Source organism: Ranitomeya variabilis, chromosome 1 (genome assembly GCF_051348905.1).
Source record: "Ranitomeya variabilis isolate aRanVar5 chromosome 1, aRanVar5.hap1, whole genome shotgun sequence".
Classification (NCBI taxonomy): Eukaryota; Metazoa; Chordata; class Amphibia; order Anura; family Dendrobatidae; genus Ranitomeya; species Ranitomeya variabilis.
The window spans coordinates 442,697,996-442,725,725 of record NC_135232.1 but is presented as its reverse complement, the minus strand read 5'-3'; the positions used below and the strand labels follow the sequence as shown (position 1 = coordinate 442,725,725).

At 42.2% G+C, this 27,730-nt stretch overlaps 1 protein-coding gene across 2 annotated transcripts in view; it reads right to left on the bottom strand.

The window, feature by feature from the left end:
* Positions 1 to 27,730, bottom strand: part of ABCA1 (ATP binding cassette subfamily A member 1) — a 141,574-nt gene that overhangs the window by 43,630 nt on the left and 70,214 nt on the right. For both annotated transcript variants that reach the window (XM_077249411.1, XM_077249420.1), the window contains exons 7-21: positions 26,908 to 27,099; positions 15,989 to 16,072; positions 13,475 to 13,730; positions 13,020 to 13,159; positions 12,813 to 12,929; positions 11,482 to 11,664; positions 11,019 to 11,224; positions 7,855 to 8,031; positions 6,138 to 6,360; positions 5,768 to 5,989; positions 4,855 to 5,059; positions 4,097 to 4,210; positions 3,838 to 4,009; positions 3,454 to 3,585; positions 194 to 333 (exon numbers count right to left, since the gene is read on the bottom strand). In XM_077249411.1, the coding sequence (XP_077105526.1) occupies positions 194 to 333; positions 3,454 to 3,585; positions 3,838 to 4,009; positions 4,097 to 4,210; positions 4,855 to 5,059; positions 5,768 to 5,989; positions 6,138 to 6,360; positions 7,855 to 8,031; positions 11,019 to 11,224; positions 11,482 to 11,664; positions 12,813 to 12,929; positions 13,020 to 13,159; positions 13,475 to 13,730; positions 15,989 to 16,072; positions 26,908 to 27,099 (2,563 nt within the window). The remainder of the gene's footprint in view (positions 1 to 193; positions 334 to 3,453; positions 3,586 to 3,837; positions 4,010 to 4,096; positions 4,211 to 4,854; positions 5,060 to 5,767; positions 5,990 to 6,137; positions 6,361 to 7,854; positions 8,032 to 11,018; positions 11,225 to 11,481; positions 11,665 to 12,812; positions 12,930 to 13,019; positions 13,160 to 13,474; positions 13,731 to 15,988; positions 16,073 to 26,907; positions 27,100 to 27,730) is intronic.

Below are 27,730 nucleotides of genomic sequence, written 5' to 3'. Positions count from 1 at the left end.
GCCTTAGTCATGTTGCAAGTGTCATTAAAGCATTTGACATTGACTTATATGACAGCTACCTCCACTAGATTCTAATAGACCCTAAATGAAGTCAATGGTTTGATCATATTATCTGAGTAGGATCCTTAAACCTGTAGTAATTACAGCTAGCACTACAGTAACTTAGCAAGTCTCGATATTAACTGTGCATTACCTGACAGTTGACTAGTCTTGGATTTTTTCTTATTGGGAAGGCCAACATCATTTATCATCTGTTCCATCTCTGCTTTTACTTTATCTTCAGAAAGTCCCTTCAGTCGTGCATAAAACCAGATGTGTTCTTCAACAGTGAGCCTGGAGGGAAATTGTAGAGAGGCACAGATGAGGGAGCATGCTTGCATGCCTCAGTAAAACTCCACAGACACATTAGCATGGTAAAAAAAAAATTATCTGTAGGGTCTGTGCACTGGATATTTAGCTTCAATTTACAAGGAGACTATTCATTCCATATATTCTGCACATTTTTTAATCCACATTGCTTTTACAGCATGAACACACTGTAATCATTCACATCAGTCAGTATCTGTATACAGTATATACCATAAATCTATCTATATAATCGTCTAAGGGTCACTTCCGTCTGTTTGTCTGTCACAGAAATCCCGCGTCGCTGATTGATCGCGGCCGGCCGTGACCAATCAGCGACGGGCACAGTCTGTCCGCGAATTCGTCCCTCCCTACTCCCCTCCAGTCAGTGCCCCCTCCCTACTGCCCTCCAGTCAGTGCCCCCATAGCAGTTTAGCAGTCCGTTAAACGGACTGCGTTATACCGCGGCGTTAACGCTGCTATTAACCCTGTGTGACCAACTTTTTATTATTGATGCTGCCTATGCAGCATCAATAGTAAAAAGATCTAATGTTAAAAATAATAATAAAAAAAAAAATCATTATATTCTCACCTTTCCCGCTCCTCGCGACGCTCCGGTCCCAAGAATGCACTGCGGCAATGAACGGAGATGACGTAGCGGTCTCGTGAGACCGCTACATCATCACGTGTTATTGCCGCAATGCATTCTTGGGACTGGAGAGTCGCGAGAAGCATCGCTAAACGCCTGGGCTGGATTCGGGGGCCTCCGGAAGGTGAGCATATAACTATTTTTTATTTTAATTCTTTTTTTAACAGGGATATGGTGCACACATTGCTATATACTATGTGGGCTGTGTTAGATACTATGTGGGCTGTGTTATATACTGCATGGGCTGTGTTATATACTACGTGGGCTGTGCTATATACTACGTGGCTGGGCAATATACTACGTGGCTGGGCAATATACTACGTGGCTGGGCAATATACTACGTGGCTGGGCAATATACTACGTGGCTGGGCAATATACTACGTGGCTGTGTTATATACTGCATGGCCTGTGTTATATACTACGTGGGCTGTGCTATATACTACGTGGCTGTGTTATATACTACGTGGCTGTGCTATATACTATGTGGCTGTGTTATATACTACGTGGCTGTGTTATACACTGCATGGCCTGTGCTATATACTATATGGGCTGTGCTATATACTACGTCTCTGTGCTATATACTACGTGGGCTGTGCTATATACTACATGGCTGTGCAATATACTACATGGCTGGGCAATATACTACGTGGCTGTGTTATATACTATGTGGGCTGTGTTATATACTGCGTGGGTTGTGTTATATACTGCGTGGGCTGTGCTTTATACTACTATACATATTCTAGAATACCCGATGCGTTAGAATCGGGCCACCATCTAGTATACCATAAATACCTACATGATCACTTAAACAAGGTTTTTGTAAAGATCCTTAGTAATGAACATGGATTACATCCCTACTATACAAAAAGAAATCAATGAAATGTTTGTTGCTAATACAATTAAAGGGTTATTCACAATAAAAAAAAACAAGCCATCTCCTATCCAAGGCATAAAGCATAACCTTCTGATCACTTGGGGTCCAACTGCTGGGACCTCAGGGATTCCAAGATTGGGACCCTGCAGATCAATCAATCGATCAATAGTATTTTGTACAGGTGTTTCTAAAGTGCTGAGTTCATTACCTCATTTCATTATTTGGCAGGCACGGTACCGCATAGGGAATGTGCCTCGGACTGTGGAGCCCCTTATGGAAAAAAGCTAATAGGAAACACCGTGCAGTGCCTATTCCCCCTCTTACACTACTCCCCCAGGTGATGCACTAATTGGGACGCCCAGCTGACCAATGGGAAGAGAGAAGAAGGGGCATCCGGCCACACCCACAAGGGTTAAATCCAGGTGCCGGGGTCAGCACCTTCCTCTTTCTCCCCGGCTGACCCTCTGGAAGCAATTGTCCCACCCTCCCTCCCCTACATAGTTACGAATGTTTTTGTGCTGTTTGGACAAAAGAAATAAAATGTTTTTAATACTTGAACTTTAACTGACGATAATAATACTGTTATTTTTAAGTCACAGCGGAAGTGGAGGGAGGGGCAAAGCTTCGTAGCCGCTCATTGGCTGGCCGCCCGTCGGTCGCAGATTGGGCCCACGGCTGTGAGCCCGTTGCGAAATGTAATTTGCCCCTCCCTGCTTATCAAATTAATAAACTGTAACCGACTAGTTCAACCCATCTAGGCCGGTTCGTGTTGTCTTTTCGGGATTGGTGGTGGGGGGAAGGCACTGTTTACGACACACGGGTCTCCGCAGTCTGACATGAGACTTGAGACAGTACGCAAAAACTCCAGATGAATACTTTATCAGAAATGATGTGCTGCCAACTGCATAAGTCATAAATTGACATAGGTAAACCTACAGCTTTTATTGCTCATTCATTATGCTCTTTGTAAATTCACCTTAAACAGGCTGTGCAAGTGATCAGCTATGAGGACATGAAGAAAGTATGCATGTGTTTGTTGTACATTTCTGTTTAGCTTCTCACTCCTCAATAGACATGATTTAACAGAATAAATAAATATAAGTTGCATTCTTTAACTTTCTATAATGGAAAGTAAATCGATTTATCACTGATTTAAACAGTAAAAATGGCTTTATAATATGTGCAATATTTAAAACATAAAATTGTATATGTTAAAATACTTTATATGTACATATAAAATATTGATACACCTCAATGCTAAATTAATTTTTCTATTTTTCATATAATTTTTTCTTATTTTTTATAAGTACACTTTGACTATAAGAATGTACTTCATGACTTTAAAAGTATGAATTACACACTTTTCTGAAAAAAAAAAATTACAACATTACTAGCATAAACATGCCAAAGAATTATTGAACATGACAAGTCTTAAAAGTGATATACCAATAGTGGGAGTAGATGGTACTTGTAAATTAAGAATCATAAAATCTACATGGTACATAAGTGATGGTTTTTCTGAGTAACTCAAAATGTTCTTTGGAGATTCCAATAAGGTTTTTTCATACATTCTGATTTTACTTACATGTCAAAGAGAACATTGTGTTGAGGACAAACTCCCAAATTTTGCCTGATAGAGTTGAGCTCAGTGCGAATGTCTTTTCCCATAATATAGGCAGTTCCAGAGGTTGGTGGGAACAATCCGGTTAATATAGACCTTTAATAAATAGGACAATAAAAATGTACTTATTTCTGTTGACCATTGTCGTATATGTCTAAACATACACATATAAAACATTAATAAAGTTAGAAACTGTGAAATGCTAACTAAACATCAAACTGTACATGTTAGGATATCTTATAACCATAGAGAATTGAGTGAGTAACTGCACCTTTATCTATCTCTTACAAACTATAGTATACACATAGTAATATCATATTTTATTCAAATTCAATGTAAGTTTCTTACATAGTTGTAGTTTTTCCAGCTCCATTATGTCCCAGGAATGAAGTGATTTGTCCTTCATAGAAGCTTAGTGACAAGCCATCCACTGCCACCTTCTTACCATCTCGATAAATTTTTACCAGGTTTTGAATGGAGACTCCTAGTGAAAGATGGCTTGGTTCTTCCTCCATGCAAACTAGAGAAAGAAGTACCAAAGTGAAGATACATTTTAAAAGGTAAAAGTCTTGTAAACTGCATGCATGGAGTTAAGTCAGACATTTACCTTCAGATGAATCCTTGTGTAAAGAACTGGGGTGATGTATCAATTTTGGTTCTTCTCCACACCAATAAGACTTTGTGAATGGGAAATACCAAGGTCTGGGAATTCCATATTGGCCTAAATTGATATCAATGTAACATGTTATTCACCTTTCTATGACCTGTGCACCCATATAGACGACTTAGAAGGGTTGACCCTACTGACAGATTCTCTCTGAGACATTTTAGTCATAATATGAATTATCTAAAAAGAGTACAGTCTACATTTCTAGGTCATTCCCTTAAATCAGTGCAGATCATTGGAAAGATCACTAGAGATATTGTCAATTATATATAACATTGTAGGAATATGGGAAAATATTGCAAACCTAAGGTCAGATGTGCTTGAACCCACAACTAGTAAAGAAACACATACAGTACATCTACACCATTAAACATCACTTTGATCCATGCTTTTCTGGTAATTATGTGCAATTATACAAAATAATATAATGCTGTAAATTCCATTTTTAGTGTAAGCACTATGTGATACAGTAGTGGTTTTCCACTTGTTTACAAACCTAGAGTAGTGCTGAAATCAATGGCAAAGCCAAAAATTACTGTACGTAACTCAACACAATATCTGCAGAAAGCAAGGCGTTATGTGGCATTTAATTATGTACTTACAACAACGCTAAATCAGTTTGTCTGACTAAATTACAGGAAATCGCTGGTCTGTTGCTGTATCTGGTAATAGTGATTAAATCTTTTCAAACAGATTACCTGGAAAGACGGCTTCAATATACCAAGTCATCACTCCATACAAAAGAGTATCAAAAAGCATCATGAAGCCAGAGGTAGTAAGACTGTAGCCATCTTCTTGCAGAGGGCTATCTAAGAGATTGCTCCACTGTACGCCAACTCCTTGCTCCTCAAAAAGTGCAAAAACTTCACAACCAAACCCAAAAGCAACAGGTGACAAGAAGCTCTACAAGGAAAACACAGAGACAAAACTATTGTTAAAATAAGGTGAACAATTCAACAGTTTGTCCCATGAATAAAAGTTAATTTTTTTTAAATAGATCTTTGAATAAAAATAAGTTCCACAATTGGATGTGTTAAAAAAATGTTCATGTGCAACGGAGAATGCAAAAGAGAGTATACAGTCATTAAAGAATTCGATCGCAGCTGATTATTTCTGTGAGGTAAAGCTTTTTCTGTTTGTTTTTAAACATGTTTTACCTCACAGAAAGCAGCATCTGTGGTCCCATGCTGTCCTGTCTGTATCCTCTCTTTTGCTCCCTCCCCTTCCCAGGAGATGTGATATGATCAGACACAGCCATTACACAGTACACAGCAGGGACACATTTCTAAGATTATCTCAGCACAGGGACATTTTTTTAACACATCCAATTGTGGAAATTATTATTATTCCAAGATCTATAGATTAAACTGTACTTTGATGATGGGAAAACCCCTTTAGGATCCTTGCTACTTGTCAAACATTAATCACAACTCAAATTTTGTGATGTGGCAAATGGTGAAACATGAGACTGTGTTAGCTGCAGTTTCCAAACTTTAGTTTGCAGATATAATTCCAAATGTTAATTTGTGAGAACTAGATTATTTGGGATTGCAGAAAACTAAAACACTTTATCCTTATGAAGAATTGTGGAAAGAAAAATTAGTTTCTTACAGCAAAAATCTTGAGAGTGAATCCCACGTAGTCTTGCCACGCAACACATAGGACATAGGGTAGGTAAAGTGTAAAATAAATGATGCCACCACAAGCTGCTGCTAAATTGGCTCGAGAGAAAATGGTGCTTATCAGGAAGCACTGTGAGATGGTCACCACTCCGAAGACAGACAGGAAGACAAACACCACACTTGGATCACTGTATGGCAACAGGTTTCCAGTCTGAAAAATGAAACAAAGTTCAGTTTTCAGTGAAGTAGATAACTGCTTATCAAGGTCATACTGCACATCTTCATATTTGATACACTGAGCTAGCAAGGTTTATGACCACTTTTAGCAATGGGAAACAATGCAATGATTCTTGTTTTACCTTCAGGATCAACACTAGTAGACCAGCACTCATGAGAAGAGGAATAAGGCTGCTGATGAACCAACTCAGCCACAGAATGCCATTGTCCAGACCCATGATCCTCATGGTCTCTTTTAGACGAGCCTCTTTTTCATATACAATTCCTTTTATGATTACAGCGACAGAATAGATCCAAGCTAACGTCATGAACAAGGGTAGGGATCGGCTCATGACACGTAAAAATCTGAACCCAAGAAGAAACACTGTATAAATGGTGAGGCTAACGGATGTTATGAGGAAACATTAAAACCGCTGGTAACAGATAACTCAAATATTTATCAACAAAATAAAAATGAGTAAGTACATGAAATTGTTTCCAAATGCTAGATACATTAACTTTTACTTAAAATCAACCAACCCCATAGGGGTAAAACACAGAATACCACTGTTGCTTACTAGAAAGTAAAAGAAAACTGAGAACGAGACTAATAACAGCCTGAAACTTGTACACATTACTACTGCTCAGGTTTTTTTTAATGGGCTCAGCATATGTCATTGAAGTTTTTGGGAAATCATCAAGATTGTTGTTACCATAATACAGTATTTATTTCACTCTTCCAGATAACCAAGCATATACTTGCCTATTGGCAGGTGCAGAAATAAAACCTACAGTTTTTTTTGCAAGGAGCTGGAGTATGAAGATGTGATAGGGCAGTGGTCCCCAACCTTTTTTACCTGGAGAGCCATATTCAGCTCTTAGAGATGGTCAGGAGCCACATCCAAATACTTCCGGACCCTCCTTGTGGTGTACTGACATTCTGCTCCCGCACCCCTCAAAGTAGCTTCAAGCACCTCCTCCAACTGACAGTAGTACTATACTTAATTCCAGATTACTATACTTAATTTATTGCTAAACCCCCGAGGCCAGTACATGCACATCCAAACACATCTGCACTTCTGAGTTGGGCTACTCACAAAAGTCACCATCTGGAGACCCGCTCTTCATAGTTGTTTGCTAGACCTGGTGCTAATGCACCAAGCTGGCAGCAGCAAGTCACAAATCATAAGCCCCCAAGCCACATGTGGCTCCCAAGCAATAGGTTGGGGACCCCTGTATTTCTTGCAGGAAGATACACTATTTAAGATTGATTGTGAACTCATACACTTCAAAACGTTTGTGAAAACGTAAGTCAATTAAATTGGTTCTGTCCCCAGATTTCACAATGCAAGCTGCATACATTATTAAGTAGATGTCGTAGACCAGATGATATTGGTGCACTTACTTTCAAAATCCATTTCAGAATGGCTGTATAACCCTGATGTTAATCTAAGCATTTTATTAGTCTAGCTAAAGAGTAGATGAGCTCATGGTCCAAGTGTATTAATTTAATCTCGGCCCACTAGCAGTAGAAGAGGACACGTCTAGCTGTCAATCAGCCTTGAAACAAAAAGGATAGATGTGATAGAGCTTGTTCTTAAACGAAAAGGAATATAATGCCGTTCTGACATAGATGTTGAAACAAGGTACAGCAGCCTCATCCGGTCTAAAAGATCTATTTCATGATATAAGCAGTCTATATTGTGAACTCTGGTGGCAGATCCACTTTAACATAACTTTTAATGCAACAGAAAAAAGTTTTGCCATTTCTGAACACTTACTTTAAAAAGTACTTAAACAAAATTTTAAGGTTTAGCTCCTGGCATTATATTATTTCGACACTATTCTGATTTTACTTACATGTCATCTACATAACAAGGATAGGGCATCTGCTGAACATATACTCCTGTCTTCTTTTCAGTGCCGGTCTGTATTCTAATGATTGCCTGTTCAATAACATCCTGTAGATAAGCAAATCCACCCCAGATATAACGCATGTCTTCAAATGGGTCAGCACGAGGACCAGGATCCCAGTAACTACGGAGGTAAGAAAATATAATATATGATTACATGACCTGGCTGCAACTAGGATGTGTAAATATTAAAATGTCATCTTCTTAATCCACATATGTGGAATGAAAGCCTTTAACAACTAAAAATGTTGGGATCTGTTTACTATTCACTGCTCCAAATATAAAAGGAAACAGTAACCCATTACATATATAGGTATGACCTCTACTCAACCTCTTTTGTAACAACATCCAAAAAATAATCTCTTTACGGTCCAAGAAAGCATCTCCTCTTGCCCAAACTGAACCTACCGTAATTAATCTAGAACCAGTTTACAATTTTTCTTCATTGGCTTAATGTTGCAAAATCATTCTTAGCTAGACACTAGAGTGATTGTGACTCATCCCTCTACTGGAATGGGTCAACGAACTTAATGTAATCGGCTCGTTCGAAAAAACTAGCTGGACTTTAAATGGGAGTCCCGATAGATATCTAAGCTCAAACTCTATCTAGATTCTGTGTCTCTCATTTCAACATATTCACCTTTTTTGCATTAGTTTATAATCTCTCACATTTTATTAGATATTCTCTATCCAGTTCTGCAGAACACCTTCACCTTGCTCTGGGCAGAGCACCAATGACAGACCTGCCAATTCTGGTGTCAACTGGGGAATGCCAAATGAGCTGCACCTTACTGGACTGTGAGCGCACAGGTCTCACGAACGGATGTCAGGACCTATCATATTCTTGTGCAGTCTGTTTCTGACAGTTCAGAAAGACACATGGACACCATTATCCAATTTTGTAGTGCACTGGCAATGCTCCTCCTGTTCCCCCTTGCTCAAATGAGCAGATATCAGTCCTACTACTGTGTTAATGCCCTTCCCTGGCTCTATCCGACTCTCCCTGTGTAATTGCACATTTCCTGGTATCCGCTACATGTTTTTGAGACTGTGTTGGGAAACATAACACACCTTCTTCCTGAATGGATGTGCCATCCTGGAGGAACGGTACAACCTGAATGGGCTGCAGGTACCACTTCATGCTACCAAAATATGACAAGGACATTAGCAAAACAAGAATCAGTCAGAAAGGATAAGGAGAGAGAAATTGTTCGTGGTCACCACCTACTAAAATCATTCCCTTTTGGGGGTTGTCTTCCTGTTATCTCTCCAGTTCATCCATTGTTACTTTCATTTGCACCAAAGCAGGTGAAATTTATTCGCAATCACTTATGTTTCCTAACTGGACAGACTGGTATCTCTGAAGTTTAATTTACTTGGGGGTAACACTGTGATGTGCAAGTGATTCCTTTTTTAGCACTGTATCTAAGTAGATAGGTCTCACCAAAAGCACCAAGAAACGAAACAGGACAATGCAGCGCCCCAGAGTCTGGTCGTTGCAGTGGCGTCGCTCTTCCACCAGGGGGAGTGATGGTACATCTGATTGCACTAAAAGAGTTCACCTTGCCAGGTATCACAGTCACACATTACACTTCACACTCCGGCCGCCAGGGGGAGCAAAAGGTCCTATTTACTAGGCCACTCCTCACACATGGGTAATAGGAAGTTAGGCAGAAAGCAGCCCGGGAGAGTTCGGGAGAGGACCTGTCAGGGGTGGGATCCTGACAGCGGCCTAGCACAGACAGATCGTCATGGAGCCGTGCCTGTACCTTACAGCGGCAGTCTCCTAAGAAAGGACACGAAGCGAAGTATATTGTGGAGAAGTGAGAAACGAGATCACAGCACAAAGGCGGTAGAACCAGAAGGAGTCGTGCCCCAAGATCGGCAACATCCTTCTGAGGCGCGTAGCCGGTGGCCGGAGCACCGAGGAAGTAATAGGCTCTACGCATTACTTTGAACTACTGCAGGGCAGTTAACTTTAGGTTGGCTGTCTCACCTTTTACACCTAAAGACGACAACGGAGGCAATTGTGGGAGAGGGGCGTCTCTAGGGTCCCTATAAAATAACTCCAGGCCTACACCGTCATACGGGTGCATCCTATCCATATCATCTGGGGGACGGAGAGAAAGAACAGAAACAAACACGACAGTTGTGAGGACTATCCCGTGGTGCTCAGCAGGGAGGTACTACAACATACAGGCGCTAGTAGGCAGGCTACTGATTTCCACCTGCAAAGGGAACTCTGGATGTGCCTTCGGACCGGCCGGTCTCAGCCAGCCCCGTTAGCAGATTGCGGATGCTGAAGCCTTCAGTAAAAAGGTAAAGAGACTGCAACCCTGTTTCCTCTTTATTTACTGCGACCTACACCATCACAAACACCCTTTTATTGGGCGCCCCATAGCAGGGCCACGGACCGGGTCAGGCCACCGTGACATCCCCAGAACCGAGAGACCCGGTACCGAGTACCCCGCTGTCCTGCGCTTGGGGGCAGCTCCAACAACTCTTAGCTATCCAGAATGTCAGCACCACTAGATGTAGTAAGTACATTTTTCAGGTTTTTTTCAATGCATTAAGAGGTAAACCAGAAGGCGACGATAACGTTTACAATCAGGGAACATAATTTGTTATAAGGGGCCTACGACAATAGCATACCATCATAAGTGGTCAGCTATAGAGCCTGGTCAAACTATGATTTTCAGTGAGTTTAAGTTTTCACGCAGGACTGTTATGAATCCCAGAAAAACAGGATTCAGGTATGCTAACAACAGAGTCATTGTATTCTTTAGCGGTAGTGTCTGTGTTTTCAGATGAGCACGGGATCATGGTAGACTACCGAAAAACAGAATTCATACTGAAGGTTCAGACAGAGACATGAAAGCCCTGCAGTCGGGTGAACGGGACCTAGTCCTTGAACACCCGCAAGATGTACTTGACTCTGTTTTGACATTATAAACAGGAAAATTCCTTTCAATGTCAAATCCTGTTTTCGTTATTTACTACCCAAGTCCTTGTAAAATGACACAGAAAAAACTGATCAGCCGATGTCTGGACTTGAAGTAGCTGTATATAAAAAAAAAAGAGGTAAATAATGCAAAGCTTTATGCAACTCACCCATCCTTAATCTTGTTGGTTCTCTCCACATTGTCAATGTCCATTCGGATTTTATACTTGATGTGGTGAGGTAGTACTGTATCATCTTCCGGCAAGTCTACAAAAACAACACCTGCCCAGAACTTCCTTTCATGTAGAAGCTTCATAGACTGGTCAATAAGAATTTCTTCATTGTCCACTGGTTCTAACTTGTCCAGATTAACACACTGGAAAAATATAAAGACAATGGTTGTAGCACTAAATAGGTCTAGTGAAGGCCATGTTCTTTGTTGTAGTTTTTTTGTACTTTACGTTGGAAACCTGTATGTGCTATTCTGACCATGTAATGCGTCTTGTTTTAAGATAAGGACACAAATAGGCTGCAAATGGCTGATACAGAACCTAAGCAGCATCGCTGCATAATTGAAAAAATAGCAAGATTGTTAGCTTCTCCTTATTTTCCGAAGGCCTCTGCAAGACTCACCTCCATGAACCGTGACATGGTCAGCACAACGCGGTCCGTCTCATTGAGTGCATCTCTCCATGTGTACAGTGCTTCACCCTCTGGTTCTTTGGCAAGGAATTTTGAAATGTCTTCTGCTGTCCAACCTGTGGCATTTAGCTGGCGATCCAGGAACTGTCTGCTGCCCTTATTGGTCAGTAGGGTCTGAAAGAAGATGGTTAATATGTACCGTATGTATTAGCTGTACCTGAAAAATATCAGAACCAATTAGATCATCTACTTTGTCAGTGGACACATCAGTATTTTGTTTTGAAGAGAAAATTATTTTTTATAATACAGTTATTGAGCTAAGCAAAGGAAGAAGGCTTTCACGCCCTATTTACTACAAACAAAAGTGATCAATGTAGAATTGTGAAATATATGGAAAAGTGCACTATATTCATACCACATACTGCTCTGATGCATAATACAACACCCAAAGTTAAATACTTTAGTAGGAAAAAGGACAGGTTGTCAAAACTTCCCATTACCCCCATAAATAACCATTGTGTTACATTCACAGGATAGTTGATATATGCATGATCGTTGGTGATCCCACCTCTGTGGCCACTACTGATTATGAACACATTGGTCCTAACATCCCCTTTGTGAATTAAGCATTAGTGAGCATGCATCATTCACAGAGGTGACTTTGTGACCTCCATTCTCTACATAAGTGGCGATTTCAGCATTCAGATACACAGCAATCGTACTTTTATCATCTATTCTGTGGATCTGTGATAAATATTGTTTAATTTGCCCTAATTACATACAAAAATATGAGTCCTTCTCATACATTTTATTATAATTACTTACCCATCATGCTATCCTTGTGAAAAAATGTTCTGCTTAGGGTGGAGCGAAGTCAGGCGATGTGATTATTAGGCAGACATTGCCTGTGTTTGGAATGTGCTACATCACTTCAATATCATTTTGTTCACGTGCCGATCACTTGGTCAATGACTATACTAAGAAAGCAATTATAACTAAACACGTGCTGCGCATTACTGAATGCTGATCCAAGATAACAAGCAGATGTGATCATCCTCTGCTCTCAAAATAAAAATGTGAACCCATTGGGAAGATGAAAAAGATAAAGGGTTTTTCTCCTGAACTGAACTTTGGTCATTATGCCCAATTAGGATATATCGATAATGTTGAGATGAGTCCTCCTCTTGTTACCCCTCTTTGACACTTGGACAGAGCAGCTCCTGTTAGTCCTAATCCATCCCTGTGTTACATCCATCCTTCATTCATTTCAATGGCCTCCATGTAATAACACACTTCAAAATAAATAGAACCAAAAAACTAACCCTAACAAGATCCATCTCTTTACTGCTCTCCAGGAACTTTTTGATTTCTGGACGAACTTCTTCCCACATTCCTCCAAGATCTCTAAATACGCCCAACTCTTGGAACGTTTTATTGACCTGAAAATGACATAGGTAGAAAATAATGACGAGTTAAATGTTACACACGCACGCATGCACGCACACTGGTAGCATTTGCCTGGTTCTTACCTCCGACATTAATGCACGTGTGGCTGGTGTGCTTGGGGTAAAGAGGATTTTGCCGACAAGTAGTGGTTTAAGTGCCCTCCAGATCATTCTGTACAGAGGACTGGACTCTAGGGTCATCATCAAGTCATTGCAGTAAGGAGCTAATTGCATAAGGCAGAGTATTAGTATAGTACAAAATGTAGTATAATATATTGACTTGAGCAGTGAAAACCATAAGCTTTCTAGGAACTTGAGTAAAACCTTATTCTACCTTGTCCAAAGGAATATTTACAGTGTAAATGCTATCATTTCTAATGCATCTTCACTATGTTTCATATTGAAAATAGACCATAAAAGTCATCGCGTTTCATAAGATGCGCTTTATATGGCATGCATGTTCATGATTTCTTTTGGTTTCCTTAAATGTGCAAATGATATCAAGTCGGCAAAATAATATAGGAGGAATATATACATACTAGTAGAATTATCATAGGCGGCTGAAGAGTCTTCCTCTGTGCCATTCTCCCCTCCTTCGTTTCCTCCAAACAGCGCCTTGTAGTTGTTATCTTCATACCAGTTGAGGGACTTTATCTTTAGACCCCCTCCCTCAGGGTGGCCGCATACAATTCGGGATACTGCTTGATATAAGGAGGTTGGGGAAGCTGTAGAGTTCTCACTGGTCAGGAACATAACCTCCTGCCTCATGTCAGACCAACTCTTCATCGTAATGACCTGCACATGACAAAAGCTCCCGGTTCAGCAATGTCACAGCCAGAACACCAGAACCCCATTTTCAGAACCAGTTAAGGCAATGCACTTCTATTTGGAATCTACAAAATTTAGGACATTTATATTGCAATTTTGCTCACTATTGTTGTTAACTTTATTCAAGTTATCCACTTTAAATATTTTCTGTGAACATTCATTCCTGTTTAAGAGCTTTTAAGAAGCTAAGTGTATAGTGGCACGATCCATTTAAATGCATATATTTTGGACTAAAAATAATTTACATTTGGACTTCACTTAAAGTTTTGCACGATTTGCCTTATATAGCCTCTGTGTTTTCCTGCACAATGCTGGCTACAGAATGAATTACCTAAGAAGGTGTCAATGAGCTTGATCTGACAAAGAGTTTGTAGCTTTTATCTGGCCTTCTTAGCTGATTTATAACCACAAAGTTCAGTTCAACTTTGATGTATTCTGTGGTCATAAATCAGCTGAGACACTCACAGAAAATAAAAAAAACAGATTAGAGAATTACAAACCCCTTGTCAGAACAAACTTACTGACACATTCTTAGAGAACTCATTCTGCAGTCAGCAATAATAATCTTTATTTTTATATAGCGCTAACATATTTGTGTAGGGAAGCACAAAGGCTACAGAAGGCAATTGTTGGGAAATTATTAATAAAGCTCCAATGCAAAAATGATTTTTAGCTCCAAACACATGCATTGTAAGTAAAAAGAATGTCCCCAAAGATGTCCACATCCTTTTATTCCAGTAACGTGTACAACCAGGGAAATGGGACATACAAACATCACATGAAATACCACCCAGTATACTGTACAGTGGACTGGTCAGAAATGTGTGGCGCAATAAAAAAGTAAATAATGGGAACAAAAGCACTGTAAATGCTGACCTCCAAGTGCAATGCTAACACTGGACATAATACACATTACATCAGGGCGTGACAGAGCAGTGGAAAAAGGATGAAATCATGAAAATGTATGTAAAATGCGTGCTAGCAATCTGAGTTCTTCCTGTAAGACAACAAAAACCAAGTTGTGTAGGGGTCGGGTCAGCTAACATTTAGAAGAAGAGGAGTATGACTCCAGAGGCAAACAGCACAGATTGTTCTGTACAATGGAAAGAGAAGTCTGAAGTTCCCTCTGGAGCCTAAGAATGTGAGAGCCGCCCACACCGGGACTTCTGCCAACTTTACTGAAGTCTCATTTAGCCACATCAGCAGGATGGGAACCGCATGCTCTGTCCATCATTTTTATACTTCTTGCCCCAGACCTGGGGGCCGCCCCAGAAAGGGAGCAGCTGAAGCCAAATCACATAGGACAAGTTTCTGCTGGTCTGTGGTTTAGGGCTGTACATTACACATGCATACAACTCACTGTTGGAAGTGAAGGAAAAGAGTTCTAATAGCTATCTTTAAGTCAATTGTATGAAGCCTGGCATTTGTCTGCTGAGATAACCAGACTGGCATAGTGCTGCCCCCGAATATCTGTTAGGTGTAAGACTATCTGAGAAGGGGGCCCAAGTCTCTCTTTTTAAATTCCTCATTCCATGGATTCTTACACTACGTCTTCTTTACACACTTCAGCTTGCCTTTTTATGTCTATTCCTGAAGTCATTATTTGATTATGAGCTTTTTTCTCTTATTATTGTTCAAGTGTGTTTGTTGTGTTATGTGATGTCATTAACATAAAGAATCTTGCATTCTCCCCTGGAACCACAATAAAAAAAGGATGGGGCGTTAAAAGACTAAAGCGAATTATAAAGACCCTATAAGGGCTCATTCAGACATCCATTTTTTTTTTAACATACGATAAAAATGATCCTAGTTTCATCACTGATTTTATTTAGAGTTTCATCAGATTTTTATCTGAGTTTGGTTTGAGTTTCCTGAAATTTTCTCCATTGAGAATCAAAAAAAAAGTTTCTCTTGCTTTTTCTAACTAACAGTCTGTGAAAAATGGACAGCACTTGGATCGCAACCTTGTGATATCCAATTTTATCCATGGACCCACAGACTTACACTGCCGATTTTGAACTTAATAATGATTTTGATCAATAATGAACGTCTCTCCCCGATTTTGCACAGACAACCATGACACACTTATGCATTTTTTTTTAACAGGGGACAAAAAACAATTTTAAACAGCGAAAACTGTTTTTATAGCTTTGATCACGAATGTAACTAGTCACTATGTGTAAAATCCCATTCAGTCGCTTACAGATTCACTGCCCTATACTTACCTCCTTGGCAAGTTGTCCCATGCTGTGCAGCAGGTTTTCTGTAACCTCTCTCAGTACAGGGAAAGACTTTGATGACATTTCTTTCTGTAATTATCAAAGTAAAAAAAAAAAGAAGAAAACACTGGTTACTTAAAAAACAACCCATAATTTTCTGTACAAAAATAAATGCCTGAAAGCACAAATTGTTTCTATTTAAGATAAAAAACGATTTAGGAAAAAAAATAAAAAATAAAAAATACATGTATTCTATCCATAATGCATTGCTGCAAGGGGTCTATATGCGTGCAAGATGCAGGTTATAATAAACAGCAGTGGATGCTCTGGTCTTCTTCTAAGGCAGGGTTTCCCAAACTCCAGTACTCACGGCCCCCAACAGATCATGTTTTCAGGATTTCCTCAGTATTGCAGATGCGAGAGAACATATGATAATAATGCCATCACCTGTGCAATACTGAGGAAATCCTGAAAACATGATATGTTGGGGGCTGTGAGGACTGAAACTTGGGAAGCACTGTTCTAGGGAAACCAAGTTTTCCATGCATGTATTTAGTAAAATACATGTTAGCAGTTTATCAATTTCCATCATGACCTAGGGTCTAGGGAGTAATGTCAGTCATTGTGGGTAGTGACATGCCTTACATACAAGTGCAAGGAGACTTCTAGGCCATGCAATGCTCTTCTGGGAAAATAAATATGAAAGCTGCCTCTTCAGAGAGGAAGAGGACTCGAACTTTAGTGCCACCTATTGGAAGTAGCAATCCTAAAAGTCAATATCAACCCTTTAAAAAGCCTTGCCACATGACATGACTTGGGATAAAACCCAAAAGAGAAACTATATTTGCAGAAACGTTTTTCAGGGTTTTGCCTCTCCTCAGTGCAAAGCAAGATATCTTATTTGGCTGTGTTTTTGCCATCCTAAACAAAGGATTTCTTTGCCACAACTAGAGTCTAAAGATTTGATAAGATCTCATGCATACCTTTTAAGACAAAGTAAATATCTATACTGCTCATTTGACAAACAGCTATCACTCATAACTACCTCAACCATGAAGGCTTAAGGTACCTTCACACGAAGCGACGCTGCAGCGATAGCGACAACGATGCCGATCGCTGCAGCGTCGCTGTTTGATCGCTGGGGAGCTGTCACACAGACCGCTCTCCAGCGACCAACGATGCCGAGGTCCCCGGGTAACCAGGGTAAACATCGGGTTGCTAAGCGCAGGGCCGTGCTTAGTAACCCGATGTTTACCCTGGTTACCAGCGTAAAAGTAAAAAAAACAAACAGTACATACTCACCTGCGCGTCCCCCGGCGTCTGCTTCCTGACACTGACTGAGCTCTGGCCCTAACAGCACAGCGGTGACGTCACCGCTGTGCTTTCACTTTCACTTTAGGGCCGGCGCTCAGTAAGTGTCAGGAAGCAGACGCTGGGGGACGCGCAGGTGAGTATGTACTGTTTGGTTTTTTTTACTTTTACGCTGGTAACCAGGGTAAACATCGGGTTACTAAGCGCGGCCCTGCGCTTGGTAACCCGATGTTTACCCTGGTTACCAGTGTAAAACATCGCTGGTATCGTTGCTTTTGCTTTCAAACACAACGATACACGGCGATCGGACGACCAAATAAAGTTCTGGACTTTATTCAGCGACCAGCGACATCACAGCAGGATCCTGATCGCTGCTGCGTGTCAAACTAAACGATATCGCTAGCGAGGACGCTGCAACGTCACGGATCGCTAGCGATATCGTTACAAAGTCGTTTCGTGTGAAGGTGCCTTTAGGGTACTGTCACACAGTGGCACTTTGGTCGCTACAACGGCACGATCCGTGACGTTCCAGCGATATAGTTATGATATCGCTGTGTCTGACATGCTACTGCGATCAGGGACCCCGCTGAGAATCGTACATCGTAGCAGATCGTTTGAAACTTTATTTCGTCGTCAAGTGTCCCGCTGTTGCGGCATGATCGCAGCGTGTAACAAAGGTGTGCACGATATTCCCAATGTCCCGTATGACTTCTACATCGCAACTACGTCATGAAATTATCGCTCCAGCGCCGTGCATTGCAAAGTGTGACCGCAGTCTACGACACTGGAGCGATAATAAAGCGACGCTGCAACATCACGGATCGTGCCGTCGGAGCGATCAAAGTGCCACTGTGTGACAGTACCCTTAGATTGGCTAAATGCATGTTCATTACTCCAGGGTCCAACAGATAACTGTCTCTTAAGGACCCTATACTATCTTGCAGACATTGACATGCTTGGCCAACAGTCTATTGCATATGGGGCCTCCTGGCTGTCCCCAATATATGATGTCTACAGAAAGAAGGCTGGTATGTCTGATTTCAAACTGCCAATCCTTTTGTTCTAAGCAAGATAAGCTACCAACCAAAGGATTCTGGCAGTGACTCTCTTAAGGCCCCGTCTCACTTAGCGACGCTAAAGCGATCCCGACAACGATACGACCTGTCAGGGATCGTTGCTGCGTCGCTATGTGGTCGCTGGTGAGATGTCAAACAGTGAGATCTCCAACGATCGCAGCTGCGATCTCACTGTTTGACATCTCACCAGCGACCTGTAGCGACCTGTACAACGATGTCACATGGGAGCTATTATGACGATTCAGTGTGTGAGTCGTCAACGAGGTCGTTGGTAAGGTGTCAAACACAGCAATGTGTGCTACCCAGCGGGACCTCAACGATCAAAAAAAGGTCCAGGCCATTCCGACACGACCAGCGATCTCACAGCAGGGGCCTGGTCGCTGCTACGTGTCACACATAGCGAGATCGCTACTGAGGTCGCTGTTGCGTCACAAAACTTGTGACTCAGCAGCGATCTCGCTAGCGATCTCGCTTAGGGTACTGTCACACAGTGGCACTTTTGTCGCTACGACGGTACGATCCGTGACGTTCCAGCGATATCCATACGATATCGCTGTGTCTGACACGCAGCAGCGATCAGCGACTCTGCTGAGAATCGTACGTCGTAGCAGATCGTTTGGAACTTTCTTTCGTCGCTGGATCTCCCGCTGTCATCGCTGGATCGTTGTGTGTGACAGCGATCCAGCGATGCGTTCGCTTGTAACCAGGGTAAACATCGGGTTACTAAGCACAGGGCCGCGCTTAGTAACCCGATGTTTACCGTGGTTACAAGCGTAAAAGTAAAAAAAAACAAACAGTACATACTCACATTCCGGTGTCTGTCCCCCGGCATTCTGCTTCTCTGCATTGTGAGCGACGGCCAGCCGGAAAGCGAGCACAGCGGTAATGCGGTGACGTCACCGCTGTGCTTTCCGGCTGGCGCAGACACAGTGGAGAGAAGCAGAACGCCGGGGGACAGACACCGGAATGTGAGTATGTACTGTTTGGTTTTTTTTACTTTTACGCTGGTAACCACGGTAAACATCGGGTTACTAAGCGCGGCCCTGCGCTTAGTAACCCGATGTTTACCCTGGTTACCCGGGGACCTCGGCATCGTTGGTCGCTGGAGAGCTGACTGTGTGACAGCTCCCCAGCGACCACACAACGACTTACCAACGATCACGGCCAGGTCGTATCGCAGGTCGTGATCGTTGGTAAATCGTATAGTGTGACAGTACCCTTAGTGAGACGGGGGCTTTATAGAGAACAAAGGAGGCTCTTGTGTACGGAGGAGTTAGGAGAGATAGATGCTGGTCAAATGATCAGTAACAAAGGATCACATCTTGAAATACGACTCAATCCCTGTTTCCCTCAATTGTAGATATCATGGTACATTTGGCAATGTTGGTACAGCCATCATGTATATAATGTCTGACCTTAGCCACAGTGTAGATCTAGATCTTATAGTAGCAATGGTCACAGTGGATCACAAGCTGATTGTGAAGCTAAGCTTGTCTATTACGGGAATTCATCTGTCTGGCCAGTTTTCATAAGAAGCATGCAATTATTCAATAGCCATTACATCAGTTCTTGTTACTGAAGGAAGAACAATGGCATTCATTTAGATTATTGAGTGTAACAGAGCACAGTGACTTAGAGACTTGGAACACCACACATTAAACCTTGGGTAATGTGTCAAAGAATGTTTCAGATCACAGTTCACACATAAGCCAAAGCACACTGTGTGACTGGATGAAGGACGCAACCACAAGTATACAATGTTTGCAAAGCAAATGGTTGGCTCTGTGGGTGCTGGAAGGGTTACGTTGAAATGAATAGGGAGTGGTGTACTCCTTTCGCTTGTCTGGTGCTCCCAACGTTCTAACATCATTACGGGGACTATATATCAGGGAAGGCAACCATGCAGGAAGAAGTAAATCTATCAACGAGGACGAGCCATTCAGCCGTGATAATAACTGCGCAGCATACTGACATCCATAGTTTTCTGTGCATGGTTTTTAAAGTTCTCTTATTATTGAAGGATTATATTATTAATGGTATATTTATATGCCATTTATATACATCCATGATCTTTTCATTACTCACAAACTTTCCTTCCTAACCATCACCGAAACCTGGCTCACCCCCTCTGACACAGCCTCTCCTGCTGCCCTCTCATATGGTGAATTCCACCTTTCCCACCCACCCCCCCAGCAGCAACCATGGTGGAGTTGGTTTATTCCTGTCAGATAACTGCTCCTTCACCCTAATCCCTCTGCCACCCTCTGTTACCCTCCCTTCCTTTGAGGTGCACTCTGTGCACATCTACTCCCCCACCAACCTGCAACTGGCTGTCATTAACCGCCCCCCAGGACCAGGCACCACCTTCTTCGACCACTTCACCACCTGGCTACTTCATTTCCTCTCCGCTGAAATCCCCACTATCTGAATATCCTCCTACACTAGGAGAATGGTTCAACAAAATTGATCATATTTATAGACTTGAGGAACTCTCAAGCTGGGAAGCGCATGCCCATGAACGCTTTGCCTCGAATTGGCTCCCCTGGAAAATGTTTAGATCTGAGGTGCCCTAAGGTTGCTACTTAATTATACTGTTTTTTGCTATTTTGACTGTTTTGCTTTTTTGAGAGGCTATACTACTGTATTGTATATTATTAGACGTCTGGTTCACGTGTGTATGATCTGTTAAGTTAATTGTTCTCCCCCTTTCCCATCTTTCCTAATTTTCCCTCCCCTAGTCATTTCCACCCAGGCCCTTTTCCCTTTCCTTCGTCCTTCCTTTCCCCTCCCCCTTTTTACCTTTTCTTTTCCTTCCTTTTCCCAATGTTGTCAGTCTGGGCTTACATGTTGTTATTATTGAATCGATAACGCCTTTACTTACTATCTCATAAACTGTATGTAATGTTCCCAGTCTTACTTTAAATAAAGAATTTACAAAAACAAAAAAGAAATCCCCACTATCATCTTGGGCGACTTCAACATCCCCATTGACAGTTCCCTCTCAGCTGCCACTAAGCATCTATCTCTCACTTCTTCCTTCAGCCTCACTCAATGGTCTTCTGCAGCCACTCACAAAGATGGCCACACACTGGACCTCATCTTCACCCGCCTCTCCTCCCTATCCAACCTTTCTAACTCACCTCTTCCTCTTTCTGAGTACAACCTACTTACATTCTCTTCTCTCTCTCCTCTCCAGGTCCACAATCCCCACTCCACAAACTCGCACACCCTCGCAGAATCTTATAAACCTCGATCTACACTCACTGTCTGAATCCCTTCTCCCTCTTACAGACATAAGTTCCTTACACAATGCAGATGCCGCTGTCACTCTATATAACACCACAATAGCTGCAGCTCTGGAATCCGTTGCCCCTCTTACACATACCAAAGCTCAAAAAATCAATAGAAAGCCCTGGCACACCAGCTTGACCAAAGAACTGAGATGGGCTTCCAGGGTTGCTGAGCGGAGATGGAAAAGATCCCACTACAATGAGGACTTAATCGCATTCAAACAGTCCCTCACTACTTTCAAGGCCACACTCGCCACAGCTAAACAAACCTATTTTTCATCTCTCATATCCTACCTGTCTCACAACCCTAAACAGCTATTCAATTCTCTCCTCCGTCCCCCAGCACCTCCTCCCTCCCCACTCATCTCAGCTGAAGACTTTGCCTCATTTTTCAAACAGAAAATTGATAACATCAGAGACAGTTTTGGTTGACAACCCCCAGAGCCCTTCCTCCTAATTGCCCAGCCCTCCACCTCCAAAACCAACTTCTCCACCATTACAGAAGATCAACTCTCCACTCTACTCTCAAGATCACATCTCACCACCTGCACACTTGACCCAATCACATCCCACTTCATCCCAAACCTCACCACAGTCTTCATCCCAACCCTAACCCATCTCTTCAACCTATCACTAACAACTGGTGTTTTCCCCTCAAGCTTTAAACATGCCTCAATCACACCTATCCTCAAAAATTCCTCCCTTGACCCATCCTCTGCATCTAGCTATCGCCCCATATCACTTCTCCCCTATGCCTCAAAACTACTGGAGCAACACGTCCATCTTGAACTGTCCGCCCACCTATCTTCTTGCTCCCTCTTTGACCGCTTACAATCTGGCTTCCGGCCTCACCACTCCACTGAAACTGCCCTAACTAAGGTCACCAATGACCTATTACCCGCTAAGGCCAAGTGACACTACTCTGTCCTCCTTCTCCTGGACCTGTCCTCTGCCTTTTACACAGTGGACCATTCTTTAATACTACAGACCCTCTAATCTCTTGGCATCACAGACTTGGCCCTATCTTGGATTGCGTCATACCTAACAGACCGGACATTCAGCATCTCCCACTCGCACACCACCTCCTCACCTCGCCCTTTATCTGTCGGAGTCCCGCAAGGTTCAGTCCTAGGGCCCTGCTCTTCTCCATCTACACCTTTGGCCTGGGACAGCTCATAGAATCTAACGGCTTTCAGTATCACCTCTATGCTGATGACACATAGGTCTATATCTCTGGACCAGATATCACCACCCTACTAACCAGAATCCCACAATGTCTGTCCACTATTTCATCCTTCTTCTCCGCTAGATGTCTAAAACTTAACATGGACAAAACAGAATTCATTGTCTTTCCCCCATCTCACGCGACTCCCCCAACGAACCTATCCATTACAGTAAACGGCTGCCCACTCTCCCCAGTCCCACAAGCTCGCTGTCTCGGGGTAATCCTTGACACTGATCTCTCCTTCAAACCGCATATCCAAGCCCTTTCCACTTCCTGCCGCCTTCAACTCAAAAATATTTCACGGATCCGTACATTCCTAAACCAAGAATCTGCAAAAACCCTAGTCCGTGCCCTCATCATCTCCCGCCTCGACTACTGTAACCTCCTGCTCTGTGGCCTCCCCTCGAACACTCTTGCACCCCTCCAATCTATTCTAAACTCTGCTGCCCGACTAATCCACCTGTCCCCCCACTATTCCTCGGCCTCTCCCCTATGTCAATCCCTGCACTGGCTCCCCATTACCCAAAGACTCCAGTTCAAAACCCTAACCATGACATACAAAGCCATCCACAGCCTGTCTCCACCATACATCTGTGACATCGTCTCCTGGTACTTATCTGCACGCAACCTCTGATCCTCACAAGATCTCTTTCTCTACTCCCCTCTTATCTCCTCTTCCCACAATCGCATACAAGATTTCTCCCGCGCTTCCTCCCTACTCTGGAACTCTCTACCACAACATATTAGACCCTCGCCTACCATGGTAACCTTCAAAAAGAACCTGAAGACCCACCTCTTCCGACAAGCCTACAACCTGCAGTAACCACCGCTCGACCAAGCCACTGCATGACCAGCTCTACCCTAGTCTATTGTATCCTCCCAAAACCCTTGTAGATTGTGAGGCAGGATGCTCTCCTCCTCCTGTACCATTATGACTTATATAGTACTGTACTTGTTTTTATTACGTATACCCCTCCTCATATGTAAAGCGCCATGGAAAAAATGGCGCTATAATAATGAATAATAATAATAAAATAATAATATGCAAAAGTTCAATTAAAGTTTTAATTTCCTGCCTAATATTATGTTATAATTAATGCTTATATACCCCTATTAAAAACACTGAGAATCCAGCATCTGGTGATGCCCACATGGACAGGACATGCGCTGCACAGTGCTGTGGACACAAGAGGAGCTTGGATTTCTTAGTTCACACGTTGAGTTAGCGGAGTCCTCTTCTGTCTAGGTCACACATAGCAGGTGTTAGGCTGGTTTCACATTTGCGTTTAAAAACGCAGCGTTTTAAAAAAAACCGCATGTGGTGAAAAAACGCATGTAAATGCGTGCAAACGCTACGTTTTTTAGATGCATGCGTTTTTGCATGCAGAAAAAAAATGTGGCGTTTTGCCGCGTTTACATGCGGTTTTTCCTGCGTTCGCGTTTTTTAAACGCATGCTGAGAAGTGTGTGACAGCTGCCAATCATCAAAACCAACTAGAAAACCCACTATAAACAGAAATAGCTAGGGTTAGGGTTAGGATCCCTAGGGATCCTAACCCTAACCCTAACCCTAGGGATCCTAACCCTAACCCTAGGGATCCTAACCCTAACCCTAGGGATCCTAACCCTAACCCTAGGGATCCTAACCCTAACCCTAAGGGTTAGGATCCTAACCCTAACCCTAAGGGTTAAGGTTAGGATCCCTAGGGTTAGGGTTATGATCCCTAGGGTTAGGGTTAGGGTTAGGATCCCTAGGGTTACTAGGGATCCTACCCTTAGGGTTAGGATCCCTAGTAACCCTAGGGTTAGGGTTTTCTTGTTTTTTCTTGTGTTTTCTTGTGTTTTTCTATAGAAACGCATGCAAACGCATGTGCTTAAAAACGCATGCATTTACATAGACAGCAATACTTTTTTTTGCCGCGAAAAAACGCATGCGTTTTTTGGCGGCAAAAAAACGCCGCTAGAAATTACTACAGGTTGCATTTCTGCAACAAAACGCAAGCATAAAAAAAGCATGCAAAAAAAAGCATGTGTTTTTAATGTTAAGTATAGAAAAAAAAAACGCATGCGTTTTTTAGCGCTAAAACGCAGCGGCAAAAAATGCAAGTGTGAAACCAGCCTTAAGCAGACATCTGCTAGTAGATAACCACAAGACCCAACTTTGTTTCAGACAGTCCATACTTCTGAATTGAACGTGTCACTCATCTCCCAATTACCACTGGTAAATGTGTTCTTTATCTGACACGATCATTCACTACCAGTCTTTCCTTATCTTGCAGAAGACAGAAAGAAAGACAAGAGGGCATTTATCTAGGCAACAGCCAGATCTCAATGGTCATAAAGGTGCAATGCTTTTGTACTAGCTGTCTGTTGCTCGGAGCATATACATTTTTATCATTCATTTGTAAATTACCAATTAATTTACTTTGTGTCATGCTCTAATCCGGCATAACAGAAATGTACTGTTGGATGTAAGCTGCTATGCATATGTTAGATATATCGCTATGACTAAAACAAGGCATTACAAGTACTCACGGAAAAAGTATTGTACAAGCATGACAATTATGAAATAGTTTAGACCCTTGTGAGGAATTTCTACCATGGCATTTCCCAGAAACGTTTGTAATATTTCCTAAACACATCAGTATATCTTATTGGGACAATTTCCAGAGCAGGCATGTGGAAACAACGCTGTCTTTTTAGCTTCCAGCCATTGAAATAGAATGAATACTATCTAGATAGTAGGTCAATGTGCTGCTGCTTGCCAATAGACAAACGCCACGTCACCAAGCCGGGCTACGGCATGCAGCTGTCACTGGGAAGAACACAGTAACAAGCTCCACATTGGATACTGCATTTGTATGAACGGACAAAATATATGTATAGATGACTTCCCATCAGTCATGGCTGTGCCAAGTGACACAGATTATTGTGCCCTTATTGCCTGGCACCCTGATAGATGGACAAGAAGGGCAGTAGTAACACTGTGAGGTATGCCATTACAGGATGAGCTGCTGGGACCATTCCATGCACCTGGTACTTGCGTATCTGGGCCTGTCGCTCCAGCTTATCTTACACTTATACCACATGCCCAGTGAAGGACATGAGCTTTGCATTTTTCTTATCGGGCTGCTAAACATTGCTACACCATATGACCTTAGGAGCAAGTTCACTACTTTTCAGTATCTCCACTCTGATAGTACAAAAAATGACGAATGGCTCTGCATGGTATTAGTATGATTTTGTTTGTGTCCCTTAGTTGTGAAACAATTAAGCAATACATGTTTTGTACAGTGTTGCAGAACATGTTGAGATTAGGTTGGTAATAAAGTGAATACTATTATGTATATGGAAGCTGATCGCATACTAAGGCTCTTGATTAATCAAAACAATTTTGCTAGAGTTTTGATATAAGTTGTTTTGAAAAGTCGCAAAATTTGGGTGCAACTTGGAGTTGCGCAAAAATATTGCGACTATTGGCATTTTCTTACCAGTTTCTCCCATGGATGCCAAAATGGGAAGAGCCGGGTGAAGCTTGGATGTGACAGGGCACAGTGGGGTCGCGATGCCATGGCTCATCTAATTCACGACAAGCTGTTGCTTTTCTTAGTCAGGAACTGGTGTGAGGGTATCTTGCGTTTTGCACAAAGGCAACTCGTCTGATGCTCCTCATTCATGAAGGTTCATGCACCTCTTCATGAATCAGGAGCATCTAACTCCCATCATGTCCTCTATTCAAGACCAGCAAGAAAATGACCTGTCTTGATGAATCGATGCCTGAATGTTCAGTTGTTGACTACATTAATGCAATATTCTATATGTGAACACACTTGGCAACTTAATTGCTGGAGGTTTTGGAGGGATATATAACTGGGGAGTGACCTAAAGTAAAGAAACATTATAATAAGAGTGAGCAAAAAGCTTTCCTATCTGCCATTATTTACTTTCCATTGTGCGATATTCCTTATTATATGACTACACAGCATTGTCCTAGTTGCACATCTCTAAATTTTAGTTTGCTTACAGTGATAGGCTTGAGAAGGTCTATGTTGGAACGAAATTGGTGCTCCAAAAGGTTGAGCTTGTCCTCCGGTAGAGCACATATCACGGACTGGCTGAATTTAGCAACTTCTTCATTATGAATGGTCACATACTCTTCCAATCTAGAGGTATTGCATAAATCTTTCAAGCGTATTTGAAATCCAGAAATCAGGACCTGGGTGGAAAAAATATAAGCATTACAAATTATCATTATTCCACATGTTTTACACTCTCAAAAGTCAATATCTATGATAATTTTACTACTCTTCCAAATCTCTGAAAGGCTTGGAGCTGGATTACAATCCGCCACTCACCACCTATATTGACAGCAAGATACATTGTAGTCTGGTTCTGAGATTTAGTTGTCAAAGGTTTAATATGTAAAATAGAGCAAAATGGATTAAATATGAACTATCACATTTCCGCTGTAGAGCTACTGCCGGCATGGTGCCCCCTTTTACCTCCATGAAGGGACGATGGCTCATACACCGCCCCGTCCCTCAGAGCAGGCCTGGCATGCTCCTGATCCCGTCATTTCCTGTGTGTGCACCCCAGTTCCAGTTGCGCACCTAGTGCGTACGCTCCCCCGTTCTTAAAGGAGCAGAGCACGCATATACTTAATTATAGCTGAGAGGCATTTTGCATTATATAGTGCACCTGCAAGATGGCTCCCATCCAATTGCTCGGAGGCATCTTGTATAAAAGACTCCCTCTCCCCTAGGGAGTTGCCAAGCAACGAGTTGAATCATTAGTCAGTAAGGAGTACTATTAGTGAGTTGTGAGGTCCCCTGATCCCAGTACGGCCG